This window comes from the organism of the source record quoted next, unplaced genomic scaffold (assembly GCF_019419815.1).
Source record: "Pyrus x bretschneideri cultivar Hongxiangsu unplaced genomic scaffold, Pyrus_bretschneideri_v1 Contig70, whole genome shotgun sequence".
NCBI lineage: Eukaryota > Viridiplantae > Streptophyta > Magnoliopsida > Rosales > Rosaceae > Pyrus > Pyrus x bretschneideri.
Window position 1 is genome coordinate 1,397,501 of NW_025999810.1, and position 22,438 is coordinate 1,419,938.

The 22,438-nt window shown below is 35.7% G+C and overlaps 2 protein-coding genes and 1 long non-coding RNA gene across 4 annotated transcripts in view; all 3 read right to left on the reverse strand.

Moving 5' to 3' along the window:
• LOC125472642 overlaps positions 1 to 907 on the reverse strand; it is a 1,382-nt gene extending 475 nt beyond the window's left edge. The window contains exons 1-2 of the long non-coding RNA XR_007254553.1: positions 491 to 907; positions 66 to 181 (exon numbers count right to left, since the gene is read on the reverse strand). This is a non-coding gene — a long non-coding RNA (uncharacterized LOC125472642). The remainder of the gene's footprint in view (positions 1 to 65; positions 182 to 490) is intronic.
• Positions 908 to 12,133: 11,226 nt separating this feature from the next.
• On the reverse strand, positions 12,134 to 15,118 carry LOC125467883 (DNA-directed RNA polymerases II, IV and V subunit 11). Its single transcript, XM_048574302.1, has 6 exons — positions 14,958 to 15,118; positions 13,531 to 13,651; positions 13,357 to 13,446; positions 13,152 to 13,230; positions 12,906 to 13,001; positions 12,134 to 12,363 (listed from the first exon to the last, which is right to left on the reverse strand). The coding sequence occupies exons 2-6, from the start codon at positions 13,581 to 13,583 to the stop codon at positions 12,331 to 12,333; spliced, it is 351 nt and encodes a 116-aa protein (XP_048430259.1). The 5' UTR covers positions 13,584 to 13,651; positions 14,958 to 15,118; the 3' UTR covers positions 12,134 to 12,330.
• A 2,506-nt stretch (positions 15,119 to 17,624) lies between these two features.
• LOC125467839 (probable E3 ubiquitin-protein ligase ARI2) lies at positions 17,625 to 22,145 on the reverse strand. Of its 2 annotated transcripts, none has more exons than XM_048574312.1 (7): positions 21,619 to 22,145; positions 21,206 to 21,238; positions 20,828 to 21,107; positions 20,106 to 20,586; positions 19,331 to 19,879; positions 19,088 to 19,221; positions 17,625 to 18,123 (listed from the first exon to the last, which is right to left on the reverse strand). In XM_048574312.1, exons 1-7 carry the CDS (start codon positions 21,736 to 21,738, stop codon positions 17,978 to 17,980), a joined length of 1,743 nt encoding a protein of 580 aa, XP_048430269.1. In that variant the 5' UTR covers positions 21,739 to 22,145; the 3' UTR covers positions 17,625 to 17,977. The 2 variants fall into 2 exon arrangements, with proteins under 2 accessions (XP_048430269.1, XP_048430268.1); XM_048574311.1 differs by having other exon boundaries at positions 19,055 to 19,221; positions 21,619 to 22,143.
• Positions 22,146 to 22,438: the final 293 nt, after the last annotated feature.

Here is a 22,438-nt window from a genome sequence, read left to right on the forward strand (position 1 = left end):
AGACTCAGAATCGGAGGCGGCACACCTGAACTGATAAATTGCATCTAAGACACATTACAGCCTACCTTAGGGAGTGGGTTTTCAGTTGTAGCATCAGGTGATAACGGGCGATAACTCAATGCCTTCTCCAAAGCATGGCGTGCCAAAATTGGTCCTGTAATTGTTTTCTAAGATCCAAAATCTGCAAAAGAAGGAAATTGTAAATCATTGGATGCACATACATATCTTTCTACACATATTTATTTAATTTAAAGAATATCTTACTTGTATAAGGTGAAATATTTGTCTTTGTCTCCTGACTTAAACAAGTTTTAACGTCAAAATTCATAGTTTCAAAATATCTTCCCATTTCATTCTATGAAACAAAACAGGATTAAGAGATTTTTTTTTTACCACAGAATCTGACATTTTGTCCTAGTGAGACACCCTAGTGGAAAAGCAAAAATTCTAAAATAAACAAATAAATAAAACATTAAAAATAACCTCTTACCGTTTTCAATCTGTCAGGAGCTTGGAGGGTTTTATTCACTTCACCTTTCTCAAGTTTTCTTTTTACTGGTTCACTGCCAGTAAAGAAAAGTTGTTAGAATCTATCTATGCTATCAAGAGAATCCTTTTTGTCAAATTTTTATCACTTTTTTTTTTCAATTTTGCCCTTACTTTTGTGATATAAAATGTTGGTACGAGGAGGGCAAAATAATTATTTTGTATCTTTTGAATCATCTTTCCTTTTTTTATTTATTTATTTATTTTTATTTTGCCTTTACTTTTGATATACAATATTTACATAAGAAGAGCAAAATAGTAATTTTGTATCAAAATATTTACATAAGATAAAAAATATGCACTTATTAAGAGAAATTGTCCCATCATTATTTTTTCATACACGTAAGTGAAATCATGATGTTTTTTGAATAGTTCGAATGAACTAAAGCAGTTGCGTTTAAGGAGAACGTGAGAGGAGGTGGATGGTTGAAGAGGATTTAATTTTGTACCTTTTGTAAAATTACAATCATATACCTATTTTTCCTATGACAAAACAGCAATTATATAATATTAAGAAAAAATATAAACTTATTAAGATAAATTGTCTTATCATCATTATCTCATACTCTTTTTAAAATTTTAAAAATTAATCACCCTCCTTAATCACTAACAAAAACTAAAAATGAAATTGTTCACACACAGTGTGTGCGCACTCCACTAGTACGGAATGAAGAAAATTGAGATCCTTTGATAACCGTTTCATTTAGAGTTTTCAGTTTTCTTTTAACTGGATTCTCACTCCTGGAAAAAACCCAGTTCATTTTTTGAGAGAAATTGCATGTCCAATTGGAAAAATTACCAAAAAAACTTATGGAAATTGCCTGCAGAAAAGGCCTGAAATATGAACTTATATGGTGAAACAATTATTTTCCTGTCATCTTTTTGCAGTTAAAACAATTTGACCGGTATCTATATTGCAGAAGAAGGAAATGGTCAACTAAAATTGGAATTCAAAAAATGGTAAGAAAAATAGAGAAGAAAATGGAAAACTACCTGTTGGAACGATTGTGTTTTGAAACTCCCTCTACGAATTTGAACAGCTTCCGATTACTATCACCCTCCCACTTTTCTTACCGCATAATAAGATCAAAACTTTGCTTGTCCACTTCCAAAAAATCACTAAAACGGCATTAAATGCAGAAGAAGCCACACTTTGAGAAATCTACAAGTACCTGAACAGAAAAAAAAAAACACAGCTGCCGAGATAAACATCCAAAAAAACATATAAAATGTGAAACAGTATAAACCCTGATGGGAGGAAATAGAAAACACAGTGAAAGACTAGAGTGAGACTACTCACACAAATGGGGTTAGTGGAAAGCTGAATTTGTTAATATGTGTCTAGCTAGCTGTATTCATTTCGTATCCAAGAAAATCTACTTATTGACTCTCAGCTATGGAGGATCTGATCTAACTATAAATAGTTGTGCAATGATAAATGTGAAGTGATTGATTTATATATTATATTATTTACAATTGAGATGATTTTCGACTTGTTTTAGCCACTTCCTTTTTTTTTTTTTTTTTTTTTTTGCCATCAAATTGAATGAACGAAATAATAACTAAATTAAACAAATGCGTAAGAAACTACAACTAGCGTGGGTTTATCATTTTTCTTGTTAAGATAGAGCTCCAAAGGGTTGTTTTGATAGTCCATTGTCTAGATTTGGCATTCGTGTCGTGTTTTTCGTGTTTGTATCGTTTTCGTGTCATACCCGATATTTTAACGGGTCGTGTCGTGTAACATCCGTTAAAATAAACAGGTAAAATGACCCAACCCGATAATATTAACAGGTAATATGACCCGTTAAGGAAAATATATTTTAAACCAATAAATAATCAAATGAAAAATATAATATTAAATAAGTATATACATATCATATTGTCACATCCAAAGCATAAAAACACACTTTTCTTTTAAGTATATATTTACATACCCAAAACAAGAGTATAATTAAAAAAACATTAGAAAATTACAAAATATTAAATGTTCAAAAGATTTGCAAAATTAAGAACATTGAAACATTAGAAAATTGGAACCTCGCACGTTTTCTTCCAATCAAACCCTTCAATTTTCCTCAATCACCATGGGAAATAGTACTTGAACTTTGGCTTGATATATTATCTTCAAGAGTTATATTGATGATGTTTTCAATGAGGCTTTCCACATTAGCACTCTCTTTAGCATAAACTAAACATAGAAAAATCAAACATTGTTGCGGGAGCGAAAATATAACTATAGATATATTGATGATGTTTTCAATGAGGCTTTCCACATTAGCACTCTCTTTAGCATAAACTAAACATAGAAAAATCAAACATTGTTGCGGGAGCGAAAATATAACTATAGATTATGTTTTTAACATGTAAATACGCAAAGAGAGTTATAAATACTAAACAGAAATTGGATTTATCAAAATCAATTTGAACGTATGATAAAAGTCCCTATGACAGTATCAAAGCAACTATAATCACAAAGAAGTTGAGAGATTACTTTCTGATTATCAAAACCACTACTGGATTTATGCAGACACAAAATCTCACAATTTTATTACCACGACTTTATGCATAATAGGAACAACACCACAATCATCTGCCTACCAGAAATTAACTCTTCTACAGCAGCAAGTTTAACATTATAATAAATTGAAAATATCAACTTTATGGTAAAGATATAAAACACTTATAGGCTTGCTCAGAGCAAAAGCTTTGAAAGGCTTGTCAACGTCCTCTAAGGTAGTTGTTTCGTTAAGCGAAACAGTGATCTGAAAGGAGTTTAACATTCAGTAACCTTATGAAGTAAAAGCACTCCATCCTATGTCCTCAGAGAACATTTAGTGAAATAACTTATGCAAGAGACTCACAAAATAAAAATAAAAAACTTATAGTGCTCGAGTCTACTACTCTCAAATTTAATCCAAGCTTGTTAGCAGCATCCGAAATTGCATGTGCATCAGCAACCTTAACCTTCACAGTGTCAAAGAAGGCAAGGCTCTGAACTTCCACAGTTCCAAGTTTCTTCAGTCCGACTGCAAATGCTTGCCACAGAACAATTAATATGAATAAATGTTGACAGAAATTGATAGTAACTTAATATCCCCAAAAAAGTAATGAGAAAGTATGAAAATCAACCCCAAGGTGATGCACAATCAGAGATTCAAAAATGCCAGACAGAATGATAGCAACAAATTTAAAAGATTAAAAAGAAGACAACCAACCAACCTTTGAACGAAGAACACATAGACAGAAACATAAAATTAATAACAAATCAGGAAAAATGAAGAACTTAAAAAATGGAGAAAGGAGATGCAGAGATGTAGAGACAAAATCGAACCTGGAGTGGAATCTGGAGATGCAGAGATGCAGAGATGTAGAGACGACCAGAGATGACAACGATGATTCCGTCCACTGCATGAGCGAGGAGAAAAGAGAGACTGAGAGAGGCTACCAGAAGAACTAATCATACGGCGGGAGAGAAGGGCTAGGAAAAACAGACGGCGGGGTCAAGGGAGAGGGTTACAAGAGTGGGGAGAGAGAAAGGAATTAGGGCTTTTGTTCTGATCAAATGGTAAAATTGGAAAATAATGGAATAGAGAAGGGGTTTTTTCGTCCAAAATAGTTCTAATAATATAAGTGAAATAGAATCCAACGGTACAGATTTACTCTCATTTATCTTACAGTTGTTATTTAAGTAAAGTCTTTAATAGTTTTTTAATTAATGTAGAAGTGTAAAAAATATAGAAAAAAATATATAAACGCTTGTAATGACAAGCTTTACAACTTTCATGAAGAGCTTAACTTCGAAATTCGCCAATATAATCATATAAATCATAAATCAAAATTTAACTGTTGATTATTGTTTACATTTACGCTTCATTTTTCTCATCAAATTTTGTTTTTTCGGATTTTCTGTTTTGAAAACATGATCTATCAGAGGATGTAGGAAGATGAATGGTTTGGATCGTTGATATTATGTTCAGAGTTTTATGGTTAGTGAAAATATTGCTTGATGCTTATAAAGTTTCTACAAACTATATGACATCGACTCATATTTCAGTTAACTGTAAATATCGAAATGTGATATCAAAGATCTGAACCGTTCATCTTCTTACACCCACCAGACGATCATGTTTTCAAAAAAGAAAATTTTAAAAATGAAATTCAGTAAGAAGAGTAAAGTGTAAATAACAATCGACGGTTAAATATAAATTTAAGGTTTATGGATTATAGTGTTGGATTTCGAAGCTGACGCCTTCATGAAAGTTGTAAAGCTTGTCATTATGAGTGATTGTATATATATATATATTTTTTTTTTTTTTTTTTTACATTTTTTAAACTTCTACAATAATTATTATTAATTTTACCCTCAAATAAAAAACATTATTCATGAGGGTTTGAAGGATTTTAAAAATCTAAACAATAATGTAAGTATAATAATTATCTACTCATGGAGGAATAATGATGTATCACGAGTGTTTATATATTCTTTCACATTTTCTAAACTTGTATGTATGTCTTCTTAGTTCTTACCTATAGAAATACAATACTAGTTTATTTTAATTTTGGACAACAACATGTTAAGTAAAATTTATCCTAGTAATGATAATAAGGATTTCTCATAATAAAAATAAATAATGAACTAAAACTTTTTTTTTTAACTTATATAGAATAATAATACAAAACTATATATTTAATATAGAATATATTGTATATATTAATATGGCTATTGTATTTTATAATAAATCTTTTAGTAATTAAACTTTAAAATTATCAAAATAATTTTTTTTAACGGGTTATCCACGTGTATACCCGTTAAGAACCTGTTATTAATGGGTTCTTAACGGGTCACCCAATAATGACTCGATTAATTATCGTGTTGATCCGAAACCCATTATTTTCGTGTCGTGTCAGAAACTGCTGGATCTACTTGTCATAGAAAGCTACGTTTTAGAAAGCTTTGGCAATGGTGGGCTTTTTGCATTGCATTAAAAGAAGTAAATATTTATCTCATGGCTTTTAATTTAAGATGACGTGCAAAAGTTAGGGAAGAAAATAAATGGTAAGGTTAGGGAAATTAAAATTTTAAATTAAATTATGGGAGTCAAATGTTGTGGTGGTTGATAATTGAATTATTAATTATGTGTCAGTTAACGTGCTTATTTCTGATTTGTAACACATCATTTGATTTTCAAATTTGGTTTAAAAATTTAGTCTCTCATTATCCAAAGAAAAATCTTCACCATTCACAAAGGAACAAAGGGGGCAAAGAAGTACCCTTGCTTTTATTTTATTTACCATAGGTGTTATTGAGGAATTAGGGAATCAAACACAGGAGAATTCATATTGTAGTAGTCTAGTAGATTTAAATACTCCACCACCTGCCACTTAGTACTCCGGTCTAATGATATTCTTCTTTATTTGTAAGTGAGATGTCTTGGATTCAATTATTGCCAAAGGCAAAGTTGAACCATATTATTATAGTTAGCTCATTGTAAGGCTTAACCCACTCTTCCACTTTTTTAATATAGATAATATCATTTGTTAAAAAAAAAAAAAATTGCTCCACCACTTAATTTACAAGCGTCTCGAAGAGTAACACACACATTTGTATTGTTGATATTGTTAATGAAAAATATAACATATCGAAAGAAGGAATTTTTATTCAAATGGTCTATAAACAATTCAAAACTTGCCAATTTGGTTCCAAAACTCTAGAATCGTTCAATGTAAACCTAATTTCGACACTGCCTTTCTAAGCTAATTTCGATATTCTGAAGCTATATTTGATATGCAATTGGTGTGAGTCACTTGTTGAACATAGTTAGTGATTGTTAGTTACTTGAATGATTTTCGAAAATGAGTTAGAAATTGAATTGGTGAACTACGAATGGCTTGATCACTTGTTGATGTAACCCGTCTTGAGCTATTTGATGCATGCTACGTTGTCTTCATAGATCGTCGTCAGGACGTCAATGATGGGTTAAAGATCGTAGGAGATTCAAATATGGCCCACAACTGCTCTTAGCCAAAAGTATTCTCGAGTTGCTTCGTGTAAGGCGAGAATTTCAGCATGATTAGACGAAATGGCAACTAAGGTTTGTTTAGTTGACCTCTAAGAGATTGCAGTGCCTTCAATGGTAAAGACATAACTTGTTTGAGAACGCATCTTATGCGAATCAGATAAGTATCCTATGTCGGCATAACCAACAAGGTGAGAATCGACTCGAGATAAAGGGGTGTGGCCTCACTCGAGGATACATAGGGATAGAACAAGCCCAGATCCATAGTACCCTTAAGGTAAGAGGTCTTTAACACCAATCCAATGTCTGCGTGTTGATGCTTTACTGTATCTTGCCAAAAGATTAATAACGAAGGAGATGTCGACCTTAGTGCATTGAGCTAAGTACAATAAAGCGCCTATTGCACTTAGATAAGGAACTTCAGGCTCCAAAATCTCTTCATCATCCTCATTCAAACAAAAGTGATCGTGTTTTGAATCTAATGATCGAATGACCATATAAGTACTCGAAGGCTTCGCTTTATCCTCGTTAAAGCAGCGCAACAGCTTCTGGGTGTAGTTCGATTGATGTACTAAGATTCCATCCGAACAATGCTCAATCTCAAGACCAAGACAATATCGAGTTTTTCCTAGATCTTTCATCTCAAATTTCTACTTCAAGTGCGGAACAGTTTTCTGCAGCTCTTCAAGAGTTCCGATGAGATTCATGTCGTCGACATAAACTGCAACAGTCGAAAAACCGGAATGTGACTTCTTAATGAACACACAAGGGCATAGTTTGTTGTTCACATAACCCTGACTAGTCAAATACTCACTCAAATGGTTATACCACATTCTTCTGGATTGCTTCAAACCGTAAAGTGAACACCTCAGCCAAATAGAGAGTGTGTTCCGGGGTTTGGAAATATTTCATCTAGTCAATGTAAGTCCTTTGGAAACTTTCATATAAATTTTTGTATCAACATCCTTATAGAGATACGCAGTTACTACGTCCATCAACTACATACTCAATTTTTCGAAAACTACCAAACTGATAAGGTAGCAAAAAATATTTCTCCCTCACTGGAATGAAATGTGCTGACTTAGTAAGCCGATCAACAATCACCCAAATGCCGTCAAAACCATTATGGGTACGCGGAAGCTTGTACACAAAATCCATAGTAATGTATTCCCACTTCCACTCTGGAACGAGAAGCGGCTGCAACAACCCAAACGGCTTCTTCCTTTCAGCTTTAACTTGTTGGCACACGGCACACCTACTCACATTGCTTAAAGCTCTGGGTCTTGCGAAGTCCGAGCGATGCCTGACCTTTGCCCTTATCATCTTTCCTCTGATTACCATCTTTTTCTTCCTCCTCACTCTCGCTGGGCATGTTCTCTGAATTCTCAATCCTCAACAGAATCTCGTAGAACTCCTAGTAGGTGTCACAAGGGGTAATGGTTGCCATAGAACACCATTTCTTCTTAGTACCTAAACGGAAACGACGAAGCATCTCTGCCGGATTGGCAGCAACATCCGGATGATAACGGGACAAATCAGTAAACCTCCGATAATACTCGTTCGCTGTCAACTTCTCTTGCCTCAACTCAGTGAATTCTTGCTTTTTGCGGTCTATATACTCATGAGGCACAAACTTTCTCCTGAACAACTCTCTGAACACCTCTCAATCAGTCCTCTCCTCTGGGGACAAACGACGAACCTCCTGCTCCCACCAGGATGCCGAATCCTTACCCAAAAACCAAGTTGTCGTCTCAACCCACTTCTTAACAGGGAGATTCCCCTGATTATGCAGAACACAAAAGGTCTTCTCAATATGTTCTAGCCACCAATCCGTTCCCTCAAAACCCTCGTGGCCCTCGAACTTATCCAGCTTCAGATTGTACATAGTCTCCAGAGGAGTCCTCTGGGGAGGGCGGAGCGCCGACTGAATAGCTGTGGCGACAGCTTCCCCCAATTGAGCTACATCGGTGAAACTAGGCTCAGCAGAGCGACGTAGTTCCCTACGAGGCGGCATAGTTTTGAAAGAAGACACCAAAATAATTAGAACACTCACAAAAATACAGGACTGCCAAACCTATGCTCGGATACCAAATTGACACACCCTGACCAAAATCAGGGCGTGCTGGCCGTCACGTGAGAGTGACGTAACCATGTGCACAGTGCGGAAGCTAAGAATAAAAAATAAAACTACGAATAAATAAAAACCAAGCTATACACCAAGTAGAAAACATACATGTGCAAGTGTAAGTGTGAAAAATAATATTCAGAGCACAAAAGACCTAGTGCAGTCCAGGGGAACAAACACTAAATAAACACACCCAGAGGTGGTCCTACACTGGTGATAGTCTGTCAGATATGTCGAGAATTCCTCGAGAGCCACCAAAAGAGTAATCCAACTAGAACCTGGAGGGGCGCAAAACAGAAAGTGTGAGTGGGCAAAAACAAAGCTTCTCAAAATCATTTCAATATCAAAAGTACTAATCCTTCGCCGTAAAACCTGTATAGTTTCCCAGAAAATAGAATATGCACATTTATATAAAACATGCTCAGAAGTATGCCATGTCGAATGCCTTTAAATAAAATGAAAGTACTCAGGTAATGTCAACAATGTCATGTAATCTGTCAGCCGGAGTCACCTAACATGACCTGTACGGCTGAATCTAGAGCTCAAATCCCTAACTCACTAACTATACCTGCACATGAGTCGAAACCACCTAAAGTGGTCTGTATGACAGGACTGGGTGTAAATAAATACACTCAAGTGCTACGATCACGTGAAGATTGGCCGAATAATCGCGGGTCACCTACGAGTTGGAACCACCTATAGTGGTTTGTACGACAGGACTGTGCACCTAACTTGGATCCAAGATGAGCATGTGGTGCGGGAGGTGAACATCACGTGAAGGACTATGCCCTACTCTGGGCGGGAGCACTAACACTGAGGGTGCAGGTTATGAGCTCTCAATGCATCTCAACTCATTACTAAACACAACATAAACCATAACTTATCTGGCACTTACCTGTGCGTCAGTAGCACCAAACATATATATATATATATATGCAACTACTAATGCATAATTAAATAGGCAAACACAAAGCATGATATTTAAAACATATAAACGTTTCATTTCATTTTCTGGGAAAATCACAAGTATATAGGTATATACGGAAAACCAAAAGCCCACTCACTGGTATGTAGTAAGGTCGTAACCCCCTTGCCTTGAGTGATTGCACTCGTCCTCAGGATGGGTCTCACCTAGATGCGAAACAATTATAAAAATGTTAATTTAATGCACATAACCCAAACTAGGTAATAACTTCTCATACAATGCTCAAATGGGGTGTGTGAATACACCAACGTGATCTACTCAACCTCACGAACATCCCCATATTTTTAAAATAATTTTCTGACGCCGTACACGCCGCCCATGTGCAGGCACGTGCCTGGCACACTTATGGCGTCAGTTAATGCCGTCAGGAATATTCTGTTAAATCTGATAGATTCTGTTAAAGTTAACCTAACGCCGTTATGAATATTCCGTCCAAACTGACTAAATATTCCGTTGTCTTCTCCAGCCAACCTTCGACGCCGTCGCCATCGCCGGAAAACCGCGAAATTTTCTAAACTTAATTTCTCACTTGTTTTTCACCCAAATTTCACGAAATTGGTACCAAAAGGAAGCTTACAACTAGAGGAACAAAACCTTACCACTTTTAAGCACTAAAACCAACGGAATCTTGCCAGAAAAACTTCACCAAATCCAGCCAAACCTGCAACTCATGATCCCAACGTCCAAAACCTTCAAACAAACCATCCCGAGCTTCCTAAGGACCTCACCAAGCTTCCTATAACCCTGAAATTCCAAAAAACACATGATTTTACGTGTGCATGAACGGTACCCCGAATTGAACATCTCGGGTTTGACGTGAAAATGAAGGTGTCCTTACCTGAAATGGGTATGGTTGAACTCGTATGAAGCTCACGAACACAAAGGTATAAGTCTCCACCACGATCTACCACGTTTTCGAAGGATTTAATCTTGTCCGTACAAAGAAGAAAGGAAAGGGAGATAGAGACAGTGATACGGGACATGGAAATGATGAGAATGAGTGTGGATGTGTGTGTGTGGTCCAAAAACAACCAACCAAAACTCCAAAATAACCACACAACGAAACAAAACTTCTAGGGGCAAAACCGTCATTTTACCCCTACGGTACGAAAAATCCGGAACGGGCTGTCACAGCATATGCATAAATGATAGTATTAGTGAGATTATATTTTCCAATGAAATTAGATATAAAAGGAATAACCTGAGCAGCAACTTGCAATCTAGTTCAAAACTAAACGTTGAGACTTAAAAGAAAATTTGGTGTCACCTTTAACACAGAAAACCAAGAGTGGGGGGCGCCAAAACCTAGAAGAAATACATGCAGGGTGTGGTCATAAATTATTTTAAATTTTTTTATTTAAAATTAAATACAAATAGTGTTTAAAGAAAGTTAGTCACTCGATATACGATAAATGGATAAGATATAAGAAATGCTAGAATCCTCACAAAAATGACTTGGAAAGGAACATCACAAAAAGGACCCGGAGGGGATCCTCATCCGGGTACAAGGAACGGCAACAAAACTAAATCAAGTTTTGTTTTAGGTCAAGGCAATGAGGCATCGTCCCAATTCTAAACCTGGTTTAGGGCTGGCTCTTCTAATCCTGCCGCCCATTTTACAGACAACATTTTCCATTTTAAAATACAATGGCATGGCACAAAAAAAACACCCAACTAAATAAAACCCACAAATATTATACATAACTTGGGAATTGGGATCCGGCTTCAATAGCACTATGTGCTTTGAATGTTTTAGCCGTTATATTTAATTTCTATAACTATTCGATTTTATATTTTCAATCCCCTTCATTCAATTTTTATATCACTCGGTGTCAAGGCCCATTCATTAAAAAAGAATTGCACATCACTCAATACACCAAACATAAAAGGTCACTCAATGCACATTAACTAAGTGTCGATTAACATTTTTATATAAGATTCCATTGGTGTTGGGTCAAGACATTGTGTCTACACATCAACCCTGCCCTGCCCTGCCCTCGCCTAGGTTAAGCCTAGGTGGGAAAGTAGAGTAAAACAATGAATTAGAATTAAGATACATTTAGGATTCGAATCCTTCAATGTAATTGTCCATCCATTACAAATCACGATTATAGTTTATAAATATCTTGATTAGGCATGACAAAGGCCTAAATGGTGAGTGAATTCACAACTGAATTTCACACCGATTACTTTCATTTTCTCCACAACTTTTTACCACCGAGAATGTCGTTGGAGTAAATAGCCCCTAATGGTGAATTCACAACTGAGCAGCAGCAAAAGGGTTATAAAACATGCCACCCTTTACAGCGTGCCATATACGTGTTGTGCGTCATAATCCATAAAACTTATGACATACAGACGACCACGCCCAAGGCGTTTTACATGTGTTTGTGCCTTTTGTACATTTACTGTATCTCGTGAACACTGACTACGAGTAAAGAAGCAATGCACACCATATTTTCAAGAAACTGTTAGCCCCTTCATCCTGTTCTCATTTCATAACTAGCGATAAACATTCACGAGATAGCCAAACATCAAAATGCACACAAAGTACTTTGATCCCTGGTTAAAGAAGACAGCAGTTGATGTTACGTACAATGATTATCTAGCATGAACAGTAAAAAAAAGCCTCCTTACAGATCCTGGAATGCGTACTAGTACTCCACTGAATGCTTTGCAACTTCAGCCTGCATACAGGATTTAGAAATGTAAATGCACTCATCGTTGTACTCCTAGGTACGCAATTCATGACACATTTGATATTACTTAACAGTCTTATAAAACAAATCATATCCTTTCACATGAACCTTGTGCACTTTCAGATATTTCAAAAGAAAAACGTGAACATAGGAAACCCCTTGCATTTATGCCTCAGTTTGTTCTAAAATATTTGAGAACTTATGTCGAACATGATAGCAATTTCATGATCTTATACTCTCAGATGCATGATATCAATCATTGTCCTATAGACCTATGATTAGATAAACATGATAGTAAGTTCATTTGACATAGAGTCCAAATTAAACTATCATGACACTGAAGTTCACACCAATTATTAAACGAAGAGGGCTCCATACTAGCACAATGTTAAAAATCTCATAAATGCTATAGGTAAAGGTAAATTTCAAATCTCAAAAGCATTCCCAACGCCTTTATTTAGTTGGACCAACACTAAGTGAGAGTTTTACTAAAGCAAGCGTTGAGAAGGAGAAGCATCAAAAAGCAATACCTCAAAACCATTCTTCAAATGGTCAAGTTCCTTGTCAAGATCATTAATAGCCTGGTTGTATGCCTGCATTGGTGAAGACTGGCTGCTTGTGTGAATCTACAAAAACACCATTTACTGGTTCAGGTCACAACCACAACATTATATGAGCACTTCTACTTCTCATTTCATGATTAGCATTTTTCCTTTCTTTTTTTTTTTTTCCTCAGAGGATAAATAATCATAGAGAATTAAATTGGGAAAACTAACCCTGACAATAATCTTGTACTGAAGAGGGTGAGGAAGCTTGTAGCCGGCAAACAAAACATTCTCGTCCCTGTGTAGCTGCCTGAATGTTGCAATTTTCAAAAGGAATTATTAAATAGGGTTTGGTTAAGCTTATACAAGTGATCTAAGAATGACAAAATGTTTAAAAACAAAATAAAACTTGAAATAAAGGAATAGGCCTGCATACATGCGGAGGATGTTGCCGATGGTGTGGTCCTCTCTCTCAATTGTAAATGATGCTGCATTTATGATCTTCGTGTCCCTCTCGTACGACACCCTGCAAATAGGAAGAAAAAAAAAATTAGGATTCAAAATTTATACTTCAAAAAGGAGCTAAATTTTTTCCAGAGAGTAGAATTACTTTTTTGTTCCCTCTGGAACGACAAACCGTTCATATCGGTCTGGGGCATTCATGGTAGTATTGCCTTCTGTATCTCACAGACTGAGGATCAGCTCTCTTCTCTTTTGCGGGGCGCAACTTACTGAATACAAAACAAGGACAATGTTTATAGAACTCTTTCTGGGGACTAAGAATGTGATAAAATATTACGGCACAGATGATATACAGTTTGACTAACCACCTGCAGCTACTTATTGTACGCTATAATGATTTAGTTGTATACAGTATAAGCACCTCAAGAGATTAAAATACTGTCGATACCAAAGCGGGGGAAGCAAATATAGTTTGATTTCATACGTTAGTAGTGAATCAATATACATAAAAGGAAAGGACTTTATAATCATAAAAAAAATAATAATAAATAAAAAAAATAAAAAAAACGTAACAGTACAAAAACCAAGATCTATACAAACTGCTGCAGACACAGATCAAGAGCTAGGGAAGAATGAAAGCGTGTCCAAATAATTTTTATAATGAAGAACTTGCAGTAATTAACATTGAACCAGAGTATAAGCATAATCTGATTGAACATAGCATAATATGGTAACCAAAACAATCCAAATTGCTGAGACAGCTAACTCGATCTCACTACTGAGTACGAAAGCCTCTATGTTTACAGTACATAAAAATAACACACAATGAGCACCAAGTCCAAATAAGCCAGAACCAGAAACACGATCCTAATCTTATCATAGAACATTATGTTTAGTATCCATAAAGTCTGGTTAGAGTTTGCCTTACAAATTTAAAATAAACTAAAAATGAAGCTTTTATGGAGTTTCTAAAGAAAATTTTGCATTTATGTTCTCTTGAATATGTTTTCTGCCCATTCATCTTTTCACTCCTTCATGCGATATCAAATTCATTGTATAACAACAGAGAAGCGGGATTTTTCATGTGCCCAAAAAACCCAAAAAATTGAATCTCCAAGTAAAAAGAAATACCATTATCCATCTGCATTTCCCAGTATTTTACTTGCAATCACAATGGGCATGCGGCTTTCCACTCACATCTCCCATCTAATTTCTAGAGAGGTGCAAGACCCTCTTGGCCTTCCATGGCTCCTAAACCCTCTAAACCCTAAGACCCCTAATCGCCACAATCTCTCTTGGGGAGAACACCCACCCACCCTCCTCCACTAACAAAGTGAAGGTGATGTGCAGCAATGGTGAAAAAAACCGCCGTATAGCCAACCCAGAAACCGGAACATCAACCAAAACCAAAACAATCCAAACAATCAGAAAAATTAAATTCTTCATTCCAATCGCAACAACAATCAGATAGCTCCAAAAAAAAACAAAATTTTCAGCAAGAAATAATAAAATTTCCGGAGAAATCAACAGGCAACTCGCATGAAGGAGAGAAACAGAGCGAGAGAGATCACTTACGATCTTGCTATGCTGACGAGCGAGGAAGAAGCTGGATAGAGTGAGAGGGAGATGCTTGGTTGCCCAAAGTTTTGTATTCCGGCCTGGCGTGTTTGGTTGGAACCTCTCTCTCTCTCTCTCTCTCTCTATTTTAATACAACGATATATTTACTTCAAGCAGTATGGTGCAGTAATTCAATACTAACCGCGTTATTTATGATATTCAAACATATGGATGGAAGAGGATACATATCGAACGAGGTGCTTGAAATCCGTCTTGGATTCAATTTTTATTTTAAAACTAGTCAGTGACTCAGTATGCAATTTGGGTCAAGCAGATGAAACGATGAACTGTTCGGCTCTGATTTTGCACCATCAATGAACTGTTTGGACCTGATTTTGCACCATTGGTTCTCGTAATTTTGGGCGTTTCGGTGAAAGTCTTGGCTGCTTGGGGGTGAAGGCAAATCAAGTAGCCAGGAATGCAAACAAATAAAGAGAAACGGATGCCGCCATGGATTAGTGGGTTGTAGTGCGATATAATAATATTCCTTTTCACTTTTAGCGATATTCCTCTATTAGCACCAAGTGTGGCGGACATGGCCACGCAGTGTCACATTAGTAATATAATATCGGCGGGCAAAGGGAATTGGCTGATATTTCATTAATCCAAGGTGCAATATTATAAAATAGAAAATTTGAATTAGATCAATAATATACATGTTATAACATGAGTGAATTGCCAACAACACATGACGGTACGTTCGACGCTCAGTAACTTCCCCTTGTAATGAAGTTGAACAAGTATAAACTTGAACTGCAACCAATAAAATTAATATACAACAAATATAGATACCTAACTTGTTATGGTAGGAAATTCTCCGACCTGCATTTCCCCCGCGGGCGATTGCTAATTCGGGTTATAAATGCTTAACTTATAAAACACAATCCAAAGTGGTTGTTGGATTTGAGTTGGTTGCCACCAACCAAATGCAAAGTGCGTATGTTCTCACTTCAATTACATGAATGTGGAAGGCTTCGGGTTCGATGATCCGAGTTGATGAGTTTGTTTGACTATGGCAATGGGCAGAGTGAAATCTTCCATAGCCTCTCTTAGCCTGGAAGGGGTTAGATAACTATGGCTTACCACTAGTTGTCCCTCTTTTTGTAAAAGAAAGAAAAACAAAAAATCATTCCTAAAAGAAAGCTTTTCTAGTAACTTTTCAGTTAGACCTGGTATTCGTGTCATGTTTCTTGTGTTCGTGTCGTTTTCGTGTTATACTTGATAGCTTAACAAGTCGTGTCATGTAATACCCGTTAAAGTAAACGAGTAAGATGACCCGACCCAAAATCAACCCATTAATATTATTAGGTAATATGACCCGACCCGTTAATCGTTAAGAAAAATATATTTTAAATCAATAAAAAGGAAAATGAAAAACATAATTTGACCCAAAAAAATGTAAAACATAATACTAAATTAGTATATACATACTTAATTTCGGAGTTGACCCCTTTATGAAAGTTGTAAAGCTTTTCATTACGAATGATTACATTTTTCACACTTCTACAATAATTATTATTAATTTTGCACTCAAATAAAAAACACTGTTCATGAAATTTGGAGAGTTTTAAAAATCTAAACAACCATGTAACTATCGTCTAAGCATTGAGGATGCAATTATGAATGTTTATTATGCTTTCACGTCTTTCAGACTTATATATTAATGAATATGAATTTTGTTTATTTTGAACTCCCTTAAAAATACTATTCATGAGAGTTTGTATGGTTTTAAAAAATTCAAACAATCATATACCCATCCTCAAAGCGTAGAGGGTGCGATTACGAGCGTTTGGATATTTTTTTTCATATTTTTCACACATGTAAATTAATTATTATAATTTTTTTAATGTGTTTGATATTTTTAAATTACTTAATATTTTTATTTTTAATGTGTTTTATGATTTTTAATCTCAATCTTTGCCTATAATATACTATAAAAATAAATAAATAAATAAAACTTAAAATTTAAAATTTATATAGAATAATAATTAAAAAACAATATATACATATTCATTATATCTATCTCTACTAATTAATAAAACATTTATTGTCAACCAAAACTCTATGAAATTATTAGTTTAACCTTTTAATTAAAACAGAACATGTATAAGAAATATGAGGTAAAAAGGTAATTTCACACAACCAAATTTTGCTGTTTTTTTCTTCAAAACTTCACCTACATGTAATCTTAACATATCTCTAATTAAAAATATTAAAAAATAAAAAAATTAAAAAACTTCTTAATCCCACATTTTCCATCACTCTCTTCCTCTGTCCTTCTATTTCAAAAACAAAAAAAAAAAAAATTGCGCGCCCATATGCTAGTTGTATTTGATAGCAAGTTTTTTATGGTAGTTTAAAAATATAAAATCATCAAAATCGTGTCGAAACAGGTTACCCGCGTATCACTCTCGTATAAACTTGTTAAGAATCCGTTATTAACAGGTTATTATCATGTGACCCGATAATAATCCAATTAATTATCCTGTTGATTCGAAATCCGTTATTTTCGTATTGTTTACGTTTCGTGTTAACGGGTTGTGTAAGAAATTACCAAATCTATTTTCAGTATTTGCACACAACCAAAAGGCGAAGGAAAGAAAAACAAGAAAACGACCTCCCAATACAAATTCCAGTCTCCAAAAATTTTGAATATTAACCCAAGATAATAACTAAGAAGGCTCAAATTTCAGTTGGAAAATTTACAAATTTAGCTCCCCCGAATAGCCCCCGCCCCATAAACTATATCTACAAAATACATATTTTAAAAAAAAAGAAATGGATCTAGTTATAAGGATCTCCAAATTTCTCTTCCACGAGAAACAAATAGCAACACAAGGAAGAATGGGAAAACTCAGAGCACTTGGGATCTTAGAACGTAAAGCACTTGAGTGTTTAATAATAATGATACCATCGTAGAAAAATACGGTCTTACGTTAGAGACTGTACACCCTTTTCTGTATGAAGCATTCAGCTTTCATGAATCAGATCTGTCAACCTCTGCTGGCAAGTTTAGATCAAAACCACCTCCAAGACCATCCTTCCTAGCACGCTTCCGAGAGGAGCATCCACTCTCATCTGAACTTCCAAAACCTGAAGGTTGTTCCAGTTCCGTCGATCCTCCTACATTAGAAGTGTATCAGTAAAATCTTACACATATTAGCCTGAATTTTCTGTTTTGCATCCATCATGTTTTATACAAGAGACGATACAACTTTTCTTAAAACTGAACATGAAAGAAAAGAACCATCGATAGTTTGCACCCCCAACAAATTTCTTTAAAAACTGCCAAGAACACATAATAGTACACTGCTTTTCTTCATTGAAAAAATTAATGATGACTGCTGCAGACCAAGGTTTTATAAGTAAAGTCTATCCAATTGAAAATTACAAAATCACAATGCCAAGACGATATGATGTGATGCTAGTAGAAAGAGCTACTGATAAAAGGCAGGAAATATGTGATAACCGCTACCCACTGTAAAAAAAGGTCCAAGTTTCTCATCTTTCTAAGGGGATTCCAATCAGATGTAAGTTTTCACTAATCTATACAACTACAAGAAAGGTGAAAGAAGCTGACCACAGAAGAAGCAAAAAAAGCCTTCAATCTTTTATATCAACCGGTCAGGTTTAAGCAGCAAAAAAACTGATCATAAAGCTTAACATATAACCTTTGCAAATAAGGGATGACTATTATATTTGAGCTATAGCTAGATATACCAAAAACATTATCGGCTGATGAAGATACATGCTCAAGTTGCATTGTGAATTATAAGTAAGAAGAGGCATAATCAAATATATAGTCTAAGATTGTTTAATGATAATAATAACTATAATAAAGTTTCAGCATGCAATTGAGCTCCTGAGCATACCATAATAGCGACACATGAAAAGTTGACAGGTTCTACTCGCTCACTAAAGCTTTAGATTTTTGAATATAACATATTAAATGGTATACAACCGAGTTTTTTTCTTTACAAATACCATAGTTTTAATTCTTTTTTGTTCATTAGGACATCGAGGGAGGCGGAAGAATTCATGGAATCTACTTTACCACTTGTACCACAATGCAATGCTGGACCTTTACCAGCATTATTGGCATTATTGACCCAACTAGCAGGAAGTTCTGATGCCTTCTCAATGCCCTTCGACTTGTAAGGAGCTATGTTATGGATACCAAGCTGTAGAGAGCCCAATAAATCAGTCTCAATACAGTCATACCTGCATAGAGTTTAAAAAAACATGTGTTAATGAGCATCACATATATGCACAAACACATTCATAACTGTGTGTTGTAGAGAGTTATGCCAAGATATTTTCAGACACTAACATTTTCTGACAGAGGGTATCTGTGATTGCTGAGAGATTGATCACTTGCATCCTTACATCCATAACTTCATTCTCATTATATTGATCAAAAGGTGACTCCAAAAACTTGGATAATTTCTCAACATTTTCCTCAAGTTGCTGCTGCTGGTCCTCAAACAAATTTTGTTTTATTTCCCTTTCCTCCTCTGTCATCTCATCCTTAAACAGCTCTTCTCCAAACATATAGAAAGCAAATGGGTACGAATATGAAAGAACCCTCCTTGATCTGAAAAGTCTGGAGAGTCCATTGTTTACCCAGCTGAAATCTCTGAGATTCGAGTCCTTCTCCTCTGAAATTGACACCTTCTTTTGTATACTCTCCTTCAAGTTACTTTCAAGCTTAAAGGAATCAGTATGAGCTTTGTAACGGTTATGATAGTGCATATACCGGTAAAGATCCCGCTTTGCCCGCTCAGCATTTTTTTCTTTGTCTTCTTTGTACCGACCACAGCTATGACCTGCAATACTTGACCATGTATGGTCTCGACCAGTCGCTCCACCACATAGCCAACTGGCATCAAGAGTAAAGAAAGTAGAAGTCAGTTTCAACCCTCCAAAAGTAGTCAATAGATATCAAACCCATAATGGAAATCTTTGCTCATTTTTGACATTTGTCAAGCGAGAATTAGCAAGGGCTTGCATCAAGTTACAAAGAAAGTTTAAAGTACAAGAAAACAAGATAATACAAATACATCAACTGAAGGGAGCAAGATGAAGGGGAAAAAAAGAACCCTCACCAAAATGCTTGTCCACAGATACAGCTCACAAGGTTGCAGCCACCATTCTTCTCCACAGGCTTGTGACATTTGGGACAAGGTTTTGTATGAACTGTGATCCAATTAACTGTCTCTGATTCATCACGGCACTTCTTGGCCCAAAGCTCCCACATTAAACATGAACAAGGTGAATGAGCTTGTAATAAACAACTGAAACAAAATTGCAGACCACAAGAACATTCTATCTCACAAAACTGATCATCCTCCACGCGTATTGCATTCCCACAATGAGGAGTGCTCGGGCACCACTTAACCCTTTTATTGTCCTCAATATATGACTCAAGAAGAAAACGGTCAAATTTTTCAGCAAGCTGGGGATGCCTCTTACTGACTAGATTTCTGACAACAGCTTCATCACAAATGGCATTGCATTTGTGAGCCATGCACCTAATGCGCTTACTTTGACCCTCATTTATCTTTACAACGAAATGCCCTGTCCAGCCTAAACAAGATACAGTATGTTAAATTTACGACAGTAGCTACATGATAGAAAATAAAGCACATGGCAAAAAAGACCTTATATGTATGCACATTTTACATACTACATATGTATAATACACGATATAGAATAAATAAAATAAAAAAAGCCATTTGATGAACTGCATACTAATAATTGTACAAATCCACTAAAAGAATAAACGTGATAACAATCAGAAATGCAAAAAAAAGTGTAGAGTACTTACAACTGTTGCAAAAGCAATGTCCACAATCCATTTTTGTCGTCTCATTACTAGGTACATCTTCCATACAAATAGCACACATTACTGGAGAATTAGGGGGCGATGGGTCAAGGTCTTGATGATCAACAACAGTTACACCTGCTTCAGCAAACAACCAAGATTTTCCCTTCTCTACATACACCGCAAAAAGCTTCTCAACATCCCAGCGATGATGAATAAGTAAAGTCCTGGCATGGTGCTCCCTAAGGAATAGCAAGTCCATCACCCTGCGCAAATCCTCCTTCTGCAGAAAACACAGCCGAATTGAAACATTAATCTTAGACAGTGACGACAAATTAGTGAGGATTTAAAGCAGAGCAGTAAGGACTGTTCTTTCCCTACCTGTGCAGTCAAAAGAGATTCTTTGGTGATCACCTGCAACCGTACACAAAAACCATCAAATTCCCAAATAAGTAAACTGAGCTAAAACTTATTTGAAAGAAAAACCCAACAACAAAAATCATATGAAATATCGAAAATAATACCAAAATTGTTAAGAAAGCGAAATGTAACCCAAATTCCAATACACCCCACAACAAAAAAGGTAAGTCTTTCCAAATTGATACAAACAACATACATATTAATGCACGATGCAACCAAACAAAACAAGCAAAAAAAAAAAAAAAAAAAAACACACACACACACACAGATTACAGTTATACCATGAAACCCCATTAAATTAGGAATAAATAATCGAAATTAAACTCCTATTAATTGCTAGAAAGAGCTGAAAACCCAGAAAGCAATCGGAAAACCTTAGTAGTGGGCCCCTTGGGGAGAATCCACGGAAGATCAGAGTCTTCATTCTCGATGACGTCGAGAGAATCCTGATCGGAGTAATAGTACTCCTCGTCGCTGCCCAAGCAATCCTCCATCGATTATTTATCGCCCCCCCCCACCCCCCCCAAAGCAAAAAAATCGAAAACTTAATGTAAAAATTTTATTGAAATGGAAACGAATAGGCAGTACGCGCATGCAGGGAATTCACGTAGGGACGAATTGGGGATTGGGTTTCTGCCCCGAGAGACGAGAGATTGAAGGACTGATTGAATTTTGAAGACGAGGGTTCCGTGAAGGGGAATGGTGAAGCTGGACGACGTCGTTTGAGCTGGTTGGGGAAGTGGGAGAGATGGATCTAGTTGAAGTGCTGGATTTTGGGTGCGATTCTGCAGAGGATGGGTTGGGAAGAAGCTGAACTGGAAAGTCTGAATGTGAGAGATGATGCAACGGAGGAGGCCTCTTCGCTTTATGCTTCTCTCTCTCTACACAGACTTTGGTCATAAATAAAAAAGTATTTGAAATATTAGTGGACAATTAATTTACAGTTTAGACGAATAACTTTAAAATTATAATTTTAAAATAACGGAAATAAAAATATAAGAATTGTTGCAAGCGTTGTAGCTCATTTAACTAAAAGAGAAAGAGGGGTGTGGCAATAGACAAATGGTAGAGGAAGTTTAGAGATTTATTGTGTGTGTTATTCCTGCGTGACTTTATTTATAGTGAAAAAAATAATCTATTTAGAATTTACAAAATTACAATCCAAAAATATCCATCACACTCAAGTACATTCGT